We start from the raw sequence: 12,726 nt of genomic DNA, 5'->3' as shown, positions 1-12,726 counted from the left end.
GAGAAAGCAACGCCGCAGGGAGCAGCTCGAAGCACAGGGCAGGTCGGCAGAGCTCCCGTGAGAACTGGGCCTGACGTCCCCTCCGCCACCTGCCTTGCTGGGGCTCCAAGCACAGGCTCATGGGCGCATGAGCACGTAACTTCCCACGGACACGTGGCGCCCTCCAGAGTGCCCCGCCCTGTTAAGACCCGTCGTTCTGAGGAATGACGCAGAGGTCTCAGGAACACAAGTAGAAAAGTGAGGTCACAGACAGCGTTGCAGCTGGGAGAACACGAATGAGGCCCCACCAACCCTGAGAACAAGCAGGGAGAACTCCAGGGTGGGCACCCTGCAGGCTCCCACTGACACACACACACACACACACACACACACACACACTGCTCACTGTGCACATGCACAAACATGCACAAACATGCACACACAGGCACACTGGGCTCTAAGACACACGGTCTGGCACCACCTCTGCTGTCCTGTCCATCCACCCCAGACAGCTTCCAGCAACGGGCAAGCTCACTAACCAGAGATGACAGATCAGACCCACTTGCAAGACAGAACTTTCTGTGTGTCCAAGTTCCTGCCCATGGCCTGGGGTTGAGCTCACCAGGGTGGCGGTGGGGGCTTCTCTGGGACAGACATGGCCACGCACACCCTGGCTGACATCCATGGGCCTCGGCGCTGCTGGCATGTGCGTGGAGGGCAGCCGGGTGGGTCTGGGCCTGGACTCGGCTCCTGCCCCGCACCCCCAGCCTGTGAGGCTGTGTTCGGACACCTACCTGCCATGCAATCAGGTCCTTGAGCTTCTCGATCTTCTCGTGGGCCTCTGGGTGCTCCTGCAGGTACCGCTCCGTGAAGAAGGCCTGGGGGAGACAGACAGCGCCGTTCAGTACATCTGCTCACCCAGCTGGTGTTTTTGCATATCCACCAAGCACCAGGCCCCCTAGCATTGTCCTGGGTGCCCCCAGCCTGGCCTTGGCCCAGCACTGCTGAGGTCACTTGATGAGACCAGGCTGGTGGCTGGGGTTGGAGACGGTCTGCTCCAGGACAGGGCTGGAAAGAGAGAGCTGGTGGGTCACTTGCCTTTTCGTAATTTGCAAAGCCACCCATGACGGCAGGGTCCACGATGCCATTGAGGAGCATGGAGAGGGGGTTGACGGGGAGGCCGGGGTCGTCCAGGTGCTGCTGCACCATGCTGTTCAGCTTGTCGTTGGTCAGCTGCATGGTCTCGATGGCGTTCTCTAGGGGGCTGATCTCCACCTGCCGGGAAGGGGGAGACGGGACCACATCAGGCCAGCGGCTTCCCCATGCATTGCGGGGCCTCCGGCTGCAGCTCCGGCTCATGGGATCTTGCCAGAGAAACATTTCTGAGTGAGGACAGGCTTCCTATGCCCCACGCACCTTCCTCCCCATGGATGGCCCGATTGCCCAGAGGAGGGCAGCTAACCTTTCAGTATCACTGTGTCCACCCCCACAGTGAACACCAACCTCAAAGGAATGATGCCAGGCTGCTGAGCTCTGGTGTTGCAAGTGCACAGGCATGTGGGTGCACGCACATGCGCACACATGAACGTGTCACACATGCACACACATGCGCACACACACACATGAATGCATACACACACCTGCAAATGTGCATAAACATGGACACACACTGCACATGCCAGCACACACTAGCATGCGCACATGCACATGTGTGCAAAGCATGTGCAGAGACACATGCACAGACAAGGGTGTGTATGTGTCGGCACACACACTGTGTGCATGCATGTGTGTGCATACATGCATGTCCCCATGTGCGGGCAATCATCTGCACACCTGTGTGAGTGTGCACATGCCATGCTTCCACATGCATTTGTGTGTACATGTGCATGCTGTGCACATGTGTACACAGTGGGCACCTCAGGAAAACAGCTCTACGGGTGCTTGAAGCACCTCACTCAGTCTGCTTCACAGTGAGGCCTTCTCACTGTGGGCCTGTCTGCTGCTTGTTTCAAAGAGGGTAAACACTGTAGGGCATTTTGAAGCAATCTGTCACTGTCCTGTAAGCCGGTCTCAGCACTTTCATACCTGTGTGGTCAGGATGTGAGAGATGCCCTGCCACGGTCCCCGTGTAAGGCCACGCACCCTCCTGTGGGGGACGAGCTCTCACATCCCCAGGATGGGGCGGGAGGCTGTCACCACTGCTGACTGGGCCTCCCGGGACCCATCTGCGAACCGGCCGCTGCTCCGAGAACCCACCCCAGCGCCCCTCGGCTCCCCATCCATGGTCTCGCACCCCTCTGCCCTCTTTGCTTCAAGAGAGAAGCGTTTCCTATTTCTATCAAACTGACAGCGGTAGCTACAGATGCCCCACGGCAGGCTGTCCCAGGAGGCACACAGGAGGGGCGGGCATGGGGTGTCGCTGAGGCTTTGTGTCGCCCACGCAGGGATTACATGCACAGCCCTGGCATCTGTTAGCAATGGCAGAACCATGTCCTTGCAGAAGGTCTGGCTCATGCCCCTCCACCTCCTGCTGTTAAGCTCCCTCCTCCGGCATCCTGGCCAGCTCCCCAAATTCCCGATTACACGGGGCTTAAGGGAAGAGGCTCAAAAGAGGCTTAGTGCCCATGGCCGTGAAGGGCCTCCTCTTCTGCTGCGTCTCACCCACGAGTATCACTGGCTCCCACGGGGCCAGCGAGGCCAGGCACTGCCACTCATCTCCTGAGCGTCCCTACATCAGGAACTGCGTGGGTGCTAGGGGTGCAGAGCGGGAGTGCCCAGGGCAGAAAGTGAAAGGACCCAGGATGGGGGCAGGCACAGCCCTGGGGCTCTGGAGCTGGAGGAGGGTCACCTGGGGCGGGGCGGGGTGTGGTAAGCAGGGCACACTCTGGGGCAGCCGGGGGTTCAGACGGTAAGGAGGAGGGGGCGGAGAGGAGGCGGGGCTGGGAAGAGAGGTTCCCTCCTGTTCTGGAACCAAACCAGGAGCCTCCAAGGAGGTCTACTGCGCACTAGGTGGTGGCCACGCCCTCCGGGTAAGACCCTGCCGGGTGACAACAGGTACAGTGGCGCAGCAAGAAAACACTTGTCCTATCGGATCGTTCGCGCTGGCACCCAGCGTGCCTGACACGTCCCGCGCATGGTGAGGACCTGACCCTGGAGCTGGGCCCTCAGATGTCTGGTGGTGAGCCAGGGAGGCAGAGCCAGGCTTGGCTAATAAGATGTGAGTCATTATCTCTTTAAGAAGTGCGGGGAGGGGTATCTCAAGCTATTTTTACTTGGAATGAGCACGATTAATCCAGTTGTTTGTCATGTAAAGGCAGTTAAACCACTGGGAAGCAGCCCTGAAAAACTGCATGCAAATCAGACCCCTCCTTATGCTCTCCCTCCGGCTAACAGGAAGGGGCTGTCAAAGCTGGTACGTGAGGACTGGCCACCAACACCTCTCCCGGGCCAGCCGGGCTGTGCGCACACAGCACCTCACCACGGCCTTCGAGGGCCAGATCCGGAGGCTGGGGTCTGATCTGGGGTCTGCAGTGTATGTCAGCCACAGGGCCCTCCTGGCACTCCTGGGAGGGGAGGACGAATGGGAGGCAGGAGAGGTGGTCAGGGACAATTCCTTCCGGAGGCCGGGGCAGGGGGGTCCCTTACCATGAACACAGACTTGACCTCAAACCACCGTAAGATTCCAGGTAACTTGTACGCGGTTGTGTATATGGTCCTCTCGATCCACATGTTCTGCAAAGAAAACACACAGCACTTGTCGGAAGGTGTCATCAGCAGGCTGATGGCTTCTACCTTAACGGGGGTTTACGACCCTCTACACAGCCTTCCTCCTGGGGCCAATGACACAATTCTGTGTCCCAGGGGGCAGGTCAGCACTGAGCTAACAAGTCACAAGCCATGCTCTGCCCGATAGGCAGGTGAGTGTCCCCTGCTTCCCTGGCCAACGGTGCCCACCTCCCTGCTATTTGGCAAAGAAAAAGATAACTGGAGAATCAGACACGTCGGAACGAGTGGGGCTTGCTCTGAGCAGATGGATTTCGGAAAGGCTGCTGCAGTGAGTTTGGGTCAGCCTTACTCACGGGGCAAGAGAAACGCAGAGGTGCAAATCCACTGGGAAAAACTGGGCTTCGTTCAAGTACCTCTGACGAAATAATAAAATAGGTGTTCTAAGCTTAAATACTCTATGTTTTAAAATAAAGATACAGACACAGGGAGAAAAGTCACCCACTACTCAGACACGGCCACTGAAACATTTTACAATCTATCATTCAAGACCTCTAACCAAGCATTAGGAAGTGTGCATATTCCCAGTAAGCACGCCTTTTAACAATCTGTGTTTCTTGTAACGTGGGGCATTACATACAGCAGGAAACTGTTTCAAGCCCATGGACACAACTCAACACGTCTCTGTGAGGCCGCACAGGCTCGCCTCCTGCACTGCCCCCTTCCCTGCCACCTCCTCGTGATGGGGCTCACTACGCGGCTGAGCCTGTCAGGAGCGACCCTGACACAGACTAGGGCATAACGGGACATGTGTGATGCCAGGAAACCACGCTGACTCCCAAACCCTCCGACACAGAGGGGGCGAGGGGAGGGAGGCTGAAGCCTCTGGGACACAGGACACGGCTGAGGCCTCCTGTCTCCAGGGCCAGTGCTCCCAGTGTCCGCGAGGCAGCTCCCCGGGCACCTGCAGCCCCAGAGTCCACCCTGAGTGCTCTCCCCAATGCCCACGCACCCTGGCGGGGCCTCTGGGTTGCGCCGTGGGCTTCGGGCTGGCTCCGGCTAACCTGGGCCCTGTCTCTCCTCCTCCTCCTCCTCCTCGCTGGCCCCAGGATCCCAGACCTGCTCCACTGGCTTCCCATGGCTGCGAGGGCCCTGTGCTCATTGAAAGCCCAAGGCTTTGTCAGGAGCCGGACTATCCTGAAAGCCTCATCTGTGTGTGGAGACCGGGTGGGGCCACCAGAGCACTTCACGGCCTCTTTGAGTCACAGCCTGGGGGGCCCACGCTGCCCCCCTGATGCCGTGAACCCCTCTTATTCTCAGGTTGGCCCCGGGGCCGTTTGCCTGACCCCCCGCTCTCTCCCTCTGCAGTGTGGGAACACACCGGGCTCCCGCACACAGACCTAGGAGGGGAACTCAGGGACTGCCTGTCAACCTGCGGTTGGGGACAGAAACAACGGCCTTACTGCCTGAGTGACCACGACAGACGGGACCTGCTCAGAGAGCCCCGCCCTGTGCACTGCTGCGTAGGTCAAGCCCTGTGGGAACCCTGCTCCGGTGTCCCCCTGGAGTCCGTCTCCTGACAGACCACCTGTCCCCAAGTGCCCAGCACCTCCGAGTACCATTTTGTCGCAGAGGCACCAGCACCTGCGCCAGCATCCAGGGCCCAGATGAAGACCAGCTGGGACACACCAGGAGGGAGGCGACATCTGTCACCGGTCACAACATCCTAGACTCAGTGACATCATTTGTGGCACAGTCCCCGTTTCACTCATCAGAAGGGCGCCGTATTAGGATTTCTGCACGTGGTATGGGGGGCCACTGACCGCCGCACCAGGGGGGCCCCCCCAAGGTCAGGTCTCCCACAGGCAGTTCTGTTGGGGGTGCAGTGAGCGATGGGGGGGTGGTTTTGGTTTTTTACCGCAAACTCGTTGTCTGGGTTTTTCTCTCCCTTGCGGATTGGCCGAGAGTATTCAAACCGCTGCACCTCGTTCACCCTGTAGAAGCTGTGTGGAGAGAGGTGTGGTTAGGCCTGTAACCTGAGAGGCAGTCAGCTCCCACGGGGATAAGTTCTTCCTGGCTCCCAACAGCCACCTGTTCCTAAAACATCCCTAACCTTGACTGGAGGCGAGAGCTGTGTCTCTCTCTCCCCCTCGGCTTTGGCACAGGGACACCGACAAAGGGGAAAACTGCCTTGAATTCTGCCTCCTCCTGTCCCTGTGAACCCTTGGGGGTGGGGGGTGGGGGGAAGACTCGCTGAGCAACAGCAAGACAGGCAAAACCGGAGAAGCTGATGCCAAGGAGAGAGGAGGAGGCCGGCATCCTCCGCAGCTTCTTGTTATTTAACACCTTTCATCGATAATTTCTTAGTTTAATTTAGTCATTCAACAATTAATGTATTCAGAGAACTTAGGTCAACAACTGACCACTTTAAAAGTTAACAAGCTTCGTGCTGCATTATTTTTAAAGAGGTCTGGTACCCTTCGGTCTCAGACGCACACAAGAGGCAGGTTTGCAGGCACTCTCAGCGGACGGCTGGTCCTCGCTGGGGGAGACGGGGGTCCCGTGAGCGCCCAGGGCAGGCTGGGGAGACTGAGTCCCGCCTTGCACCACGCCCTCCCCGCCGAGAGCATTCACCCCCCCCCCCACTTCCTCCAGTCAGCCCTTCACTATCCCAGGTGTGCAGGGCCCAGGCCCATTAACACTTGGATTCTGTTCAGTGAGTGCCTGTTTTCCACCCATGCCTGGGGCTCCGTGGATGCGGAGCAGAGCCGACTGTATGCATCGGTCTGTGCCATTGCATTTAGGGCCCTGGAGCGGGGGGGCCTGGAGCCGATCCCCCAGGTGCCCAGGGAGTTTCAGGAGTCAAAGTCAGACACAGACCCCTGACTGTGTGGGAGCCGGCACCCCCGACCTGGGCGTTGTTCAAGGGTCAAGAGGGCGTCCTTCACTGCACCCCACTTCCTTCCTGACGCTGAAAAGCTTTCGCTTCCCCTTTTCTCCTAAGCAAAGAGGAAGCGCATCTGGAGAGCTGGGCGCAGGCTAAAATCCGTCACCTCCAAGGTCACGTGATACCAGGAGATTCGCACACAACCGCTCCCCACCCTCGTGGGGCGAGACATGTGGGGCGCTCACCTGACGATCTGCTCTGAGACAGGCCCGTGAAACCTCGGGGGCAGATCCAGTTTGGGCTTCACCGTGAAGCACTGAATATCTGAGGGGGACGGGGTCAAGGGTCGCAGGCGGGAGGACACGGACGGACCAGGGAGCGCAGCCCTGAGGACGCCTGACCCCCGCCCCCAACCAATGGGGTGGCAGCCCCCTCCTGTCGCTGTCTCAGACCAGGGGGTCTGAAAGGATACACTGGCCGGGCGAGTTTTTAATCTCGTCGCCGGGTGGAGACGTCGTCTTCATTTTCTCCGCGTTGGGAAACTGCGTCAACAGCCGGGCCTCGAAGTCTTCCCGGCGCTCGTACTCCTTCCCTCGGTAGATGAAAACTTTCCCCTGGAAACGGTGACACGCATTAAAGGGCGCACGGGGCGGGCCTCCCGGCCTCCTGCGCACAGGAACAGTCACCGCCCGAGGAACAACATGTCACCGTGCGGGTCATCAGGCATGCAGGACACGAGCCACGTAAGTTAACGCCATGACCTTAGCCCCGGACAAACATCGCTGAGCTTGGGTCACGTACTACAGCCGTCACGTGACAACCCGCTGGCAAAACCACGGACACCCAGGGTGCGCATGCGGCCTGCCCTCTCGGGGGCGTGAAGGGGTCCGAACGGGGAACATGGCAGCCAGGACAAGCGCATAACGGGGGCGGGTTTGTGGGTTGGGGCGAATGTAGGTTGACAGCTGTGAGCGTGTGACACACGGGGTTCCTTCTGCATCGTCACTGACTGGTCACTGTGTCATTCACGGGAGGAACAACTGTCCACCTACGCTTGCCCCACCTTGCACGTGCATGAGCACGCACGTTTCCCTGGTTCGACCCACTTCGCTTGCCCCTGCCAGAGGGGCTTCAGGAAGCAGCGGGGACGGGGGCTCAGAGCCTGAGCGAGACCTTCCCAGCAGAACGGGGGGAGGGGCCAGACCAAAGCAGAGACAGGGGACGTGGCCTCCCCAGTGGTAAGGGACAGCAGGCGGGGACAGGACCGTCGTCATCGCACATTCAGACACTGCAGATGACGATCCATCAGCCCGTGACAAGGCAGCACACACGGAACTCTCCTTCCAGAGGCTGGGTCTGTCCACCTCAAGTGACGCTCTCGTCACCTCCTTAAGTTCCCAGTTGGAGAGGCCCCTGGGGGTGGTACAGACAGCAGGCCAGGTGCCCTTGGGGTGGGTGTTAGCAGGTCTGCCTTCTTCTCCACGCGTGGGCAGTCTCATGGAGGCCATCTCTGTCTGCCGTCAGGAAAGTTCTGATTCCAAGGTGTTGCAGGTCTCTGTCCTTTCACGGGTTCAAATGTGTCAGAGTGTCAACTGAGTCACAAAACGGTGGCAGTGGGTAGACCGTGTGATGCTGCTGCTGGTTCCTAAGCCTACTGCCTGCCACCCCCTGCCCCCTCCACGCAGCCCACCTCAGAACCGTCCGAACCCAGAGGACACCAACCGCGAGGGGAGGACAGGACAGAAGCCATGGGGCCCGAGGACCGGGAGGCGGGGGGCTGGGGCCTCTCCTCAGGGGACTGGGTCACACGGGCATATCTGTTGTTTCAGTTCAGGGGCACTGGGCCAGAGGCTCCGACCGGCTGGTCACAGGTCATCTGCCGTGACCCCGGACAGACGCCACACGGGAAGACAGACGGACGAGAGATCAGTATCACACTGCAGAGCTGTGGGACGACCATACTGACGAATGGTCGTCCCCCGGTGTGTCAGCTCAAAGTCACGTGAAAATGTGTCTAATAAATGCATCTCCAAAAGACAGAGAGAGACCTTCTGGTATTCAATTTATCTCCTTCCCTACTCAACTTATTCTGAGTTTCTGTAAATCATTAAACAGGAAACAGTTTAAGAATTGAATATTTTACTCACTTTGTGCTTAGGCATGTCATAAGGTACCATTATAGAAGAAAAATGTTCTCTTTCTCAAAAAAAAGTTAAGCAGAAGCCAAAGTAATATGTAATATTAATCAGAAATACAAACACACCGCATGGGCATCTCTGACGGCTAAATAAAGCCAGACGTTTCAGAAATCCAGGGAGATTTAATGTATAACAGGTGCTATGAAACGAACATGAATTTATTGTGCTGTGCACCACAAGAAAGGCTTAATAATAAAAACGTACATAAAGGCTTTAATGGAAAACCAGTAGTGAGTTATAGGTGAAAAACTGAGAACATTTTCTGGAAATGTCAGTTTGTTTGCGTTCTGAAATGGCCCTTTCACATGTGAAAACAAGGAGAAATGTACATGTAGTCAAAGATAGCTCTTGTAAGGAACATAAATATTAATAGGATTGCAACAAAAATGAGATCCATTCTTAAAGAAAAACAAGGCAAAAGGGACAGCGAGGTGGTTCTCAGAGGCAGCTGTCCCAGGCCTGCACAAGGCCGCAAGGTGCTTTGCCCACTTTTTGTGACGGCTGATGCCACTGTCAGACTGGCCCCTGACAGCGGGTCTGTGAGGGGGGATGGGTGTACTGCTACAGCCCCACACAATCGCTCAGGTGTGGCAGGGAAGTCAGTTCAGCATTAATCATGCCCGTTAAATACTTAACTCACAGTTTGCAATTTGTCCTTCGGTGGGTGACCCAGTGCAGTCCCTGGAGCACGTACCAAGAGTGCCCACCCAGCACATCGCTGGCATCAGTTGGCTTGGGGACAATGCCCACCCTCCCGGCACATCGGGACACCAGGACAGAGCCACAGGCAAGGGTCTTAAACCACAGGACTGTGCAGAGGGCCACAGGAGCTGCAGCCCCCAGCAGGCACAAGCTGGCCGTGACTCGGGGGGCCAGCTGCTCTCTCCCAGACGCACACAGAGCCACACACACTCCATACAGCCTTGAGCCACATCAGGTGACTCACCTCCATGCTCGTTACACCCATCAATTTGTTTATTCCAATAAAGTCAATTTCAAAATCCTCCCTAATTTAGGGCTTATAACCAAATAGCCTTCATTCTTCCATTCGAAGAGAAGACTTTCTCCAGAATCTGGGATTCCGACCAACTCTGATCTTAGATGCACACCGCCTAAGCTCTCCAGGGGAGGCAAGGGCGGCAAGGACAGACTGACTTGGCGGTGACAAGGACAGGGCTGGATGCCCCAGTCAACCAGCCAGGACCGAGGGAGTGGACCGACCCACAGGTCGCCTTCCGCACAGGCGGGCCCTGTGAGGGGCCCTTGCCGATGCTCCTAGAAATGATGACAGCTCTTCCTCAACGATGTCCTTCCCGCCGATGCCAGCGTGAGAGATGCCGCACAGCCCCGGGGCTGACGGAACACAGCCCTGGGATTAGGGACGTGTCCTCGCTGGACCTCACTGTCCCAGAGGGCTGTGCTGCAGCCGCTGGCTTCCGCAAGAGCAGCGCATCATGCCTGGTTTCCCAGGATAGGAGAAAACCACGCATCATTGAAAAGTGCCATGGGAAATGACAGGCAGTCGTGACTTGCTGGCCAATGGCATCTGCACAAACAACGTCTCCTCTGCCTCTTGGGCTCAAGGGATCGGGTGCTCGGCTCACAATCATGGGGTTTCTCCCGTCACGTGCCCGGGAGCATGTGCCTGTCCTGGTGCTGGAGTGTGACTCAGCCCAGGAACCCCACCTCTGGGTTCTCACACATGAACACATACATGTGTTCACAGCCGTGTTACTCCAAATAGCCCAAACGTCCACCAGAGGACCAGGGGGTAAAACAAAACGTGGTCTGAGCAAGGGAATAACACGAGCCACAAAAACGGATGAAGTTCGGTCGCCGGCTGCGCCGTGGATGAGCCTTGAGGACATCAGGCCAAGAGAAGTAAGCCGGACACAGAAGGACAAATCCTGTACGAACCCACTGACAGGAGGTCCCCAATTCAGAGGCGGCAGATTCTGAGAGGCAGAGGGCAGGGGGGTGGCCCGCGCGTGGGGAGAGGGGACGAGGCAGGGCCACTGTTCCCTGGGACAGAGCTCCGATGTGGGAGGGTGACACGGATAGGAGGTGGGGGCGGTGAGGGCTGTGTAACTGTGCATGGGCTCTGTGCCACTGGCCTGCACACTTACACACAGTTAAAATGATCCACCTATGTGTATTTTACCACCCATTGGAAAACACACATCAGCCTCTGAAGGAGAGCTCTGGTTAGGAAAAATCAGATGGCAAGTTCATGTGCAATCAAGTCAAATCCTGTCAGTCCTTCCCCCCACACCTCCAACCCCCCTGGCACCCTAAGAGCAGCATGGAGCTGTGAGAATACAAAGCGTCAGACTCCGACCCACGGGTGCAGAGCCCAGCCCCTCCCTCAGAGAGGGAGGCCCCCACCCCGCAGGGAGCTGGCGGGCACAGGCAGAGCAGAACCGGAACTCACCCGTAGGAACGTGGGGAACCCCTGTCCGTAGTAGCCAACCGCGAAGTAGTCTGGCTTGGGCCTGATCACTTTGACGATGTTTTCGTAAAACTGAGCTTGCTTTTTCTGGCAGGAAGGAAGAAAATGTGTTACAGGTTGGAAATGAGTGTCTGGGGAGCCTGTTCCCCTGGACTCTTCCAGGGGAGCGTCAGGCGCTGGCAATTCCAGGAGGGTGGCTGGGCGCCCTGGAGCCTGCCTCCGAATGCACCCCTCGCAGGGCTGACAGTGTTTCCACCCACCCTGCACTGGCTGGGAAAATCCGACCAGAAAAGCCAAATTCAGCCCCCAGCTGTGATGTACTGCTGTTTCGAGGACCAAGTAGGTGGCCCAGAAAAGGCCTGTCTTCTGATTAAGGGGCTGGTCTTCAGAAGTTTCAAACATGGTGTTAATCAGATAGTGGAGTGTCCATTAAACAAGAATGTAAAGGGGAAGAATTCTGCTCTAGAGTAACCACACGTATTACAATCCCATTCGGGCTGTGAAGTGGTGAACAGGCACTTCAACCCGCGGGGACAGGCTCGGGTTGCTCCCCAGACCCTTCTAGGCTCTCGGGCCACCCCAGCCACTGTGTGCGGTGGGCTCAGTGGGAGCTCACAGAGCGCCCCCTCGTGGGAGTCCCAGGGTTTGGCAGCCAAAGCTCAGTGGGGAATGAGAAGTGAAGGCTTGTGGGCCACCGTCAACCAGCAGATGAGTCAAGACTGTCCTCCCGGAAAACATGCAGGGCCATGGCCAGGGCCACAGGAGGACACCGACACAGGAAGGGAACGGGACCTGCCAGAAAAACACATCCAGGCGGCCAAGCCCACTTACGTCGGAGGAGGAAGGACCTACCAGCAGTTCGCTGAGCTGTTCGTAGTCAAACGTCTCGTTCTCGTACTGCTGGGCCAGCTCCTTGCCCAGGGCGATAGCCTCCTCCCACATCTGCGGGAAGGAAAGAGGGCGACAGAGGCTTGGCCTGAGTCTTGTGGTCAAAGCATAAAAGAGCAACACGACCATCACAGTGAAACAACTTGGAAATGAGCTTGCCGAAATAAAAAATACTGATAATAATGTTGGAAGAGACAGTTACTAGAGACTCATGTCCTTCGGCTTATGACGGGTCACCCGCTGAGTAACCTGGTCACGTCCTGGCTCGTCGGTCACACAGCCTCTGCCCACAGCCCTGCTGACGCTCATGGCCACCGGAGCCCATCTGCGTGGTCAGCCGAGGAGCCAGGAAAAGGGGCGATGAGAGGCCACAATGAGCCGATGTCGCTATTTTCCCAAATGGCCTCGTTTGATAGATGCTCTGCTTCAATGCCCAGAAAGCCCAGGACTCACTTCAGCGCTACCCCAAATAAAGCTTGCTGGGAGGCGGCTTTGTGTATGCCCAACACACGAGGGTGTAGGGCCCGCCGTCACGTTAAAAGTAATAATTTAATAAGCAATTTAATATGTTTATTAAAATGATGGCAGACTTTGATACACGT

At 57.3% G+C, this 12,726-nt stretch overlaps 1 protein-coding gene across 2 annotated transcripts in view; it reads right to left on the bottom strand.

The window, feature by feature from the left end:
- DOCK1 (dedicator of cytokinesis 1) overlaps positions 1-12,726 on the bottom strand; it is a 377,799-nt gene that overhangs the window by 22,734 nt on the left and 342,339 nt on the right. For both annotated transcript variants that reach the window (XM_037051192.1, XM_037051193.1), the window contains exons 39-46: positions 12,089-12,178; positions 11,219-11,323; positions 7,062-7,203; positions 6,835-6,913; positions 5,621-5,705; positions 3,625-3,711; positions 1,078-1,254; positions 774-857 (exon numbers count right to left, since the gene is read on the bottom strand). In XM_037051192.1, the coding sequence (XP_036907087.1) occupies positions 774-857; positions 1,078-1,254; positions 3,625-3,711; positions 5,621-5,705; positions 6,835-6,913; positions 7,062-7,203; positions 11,219-11,323; positions 12,089-12,178 (849 nt within the window). The remainder of the gene's footprint in view (positions 1-773; positions 858-1,077; positions 1,255-3,624; positions 3,712-5,620; positions 5,706-6,834; positions 6,914-7,061; positions 7,204-11,218; positions 11,324-12,088; positions 12,179-12,726) is intronic.

Source organism: Sturnira hondurensis, unplaced genomic scaffold, assembly GCF_014824575.4.
Source record: "Sturnira hondurensis isolate 20B ecotype Veracruz unplaced genomic scaffold, ASM1482457v3 Scaffold0007208, whole genome shotgun sequence".
NCBI lineage: Eukaryota > Metazoa > Chordata > Mammalia > Chiroptera > Phyllostomidae > Sturnira > Sturnira hondurensis.
Note: the sequence above shows the minus strand (reverse complement) of the source record. Positions and strands in the feature narration are given on the sequence as shown.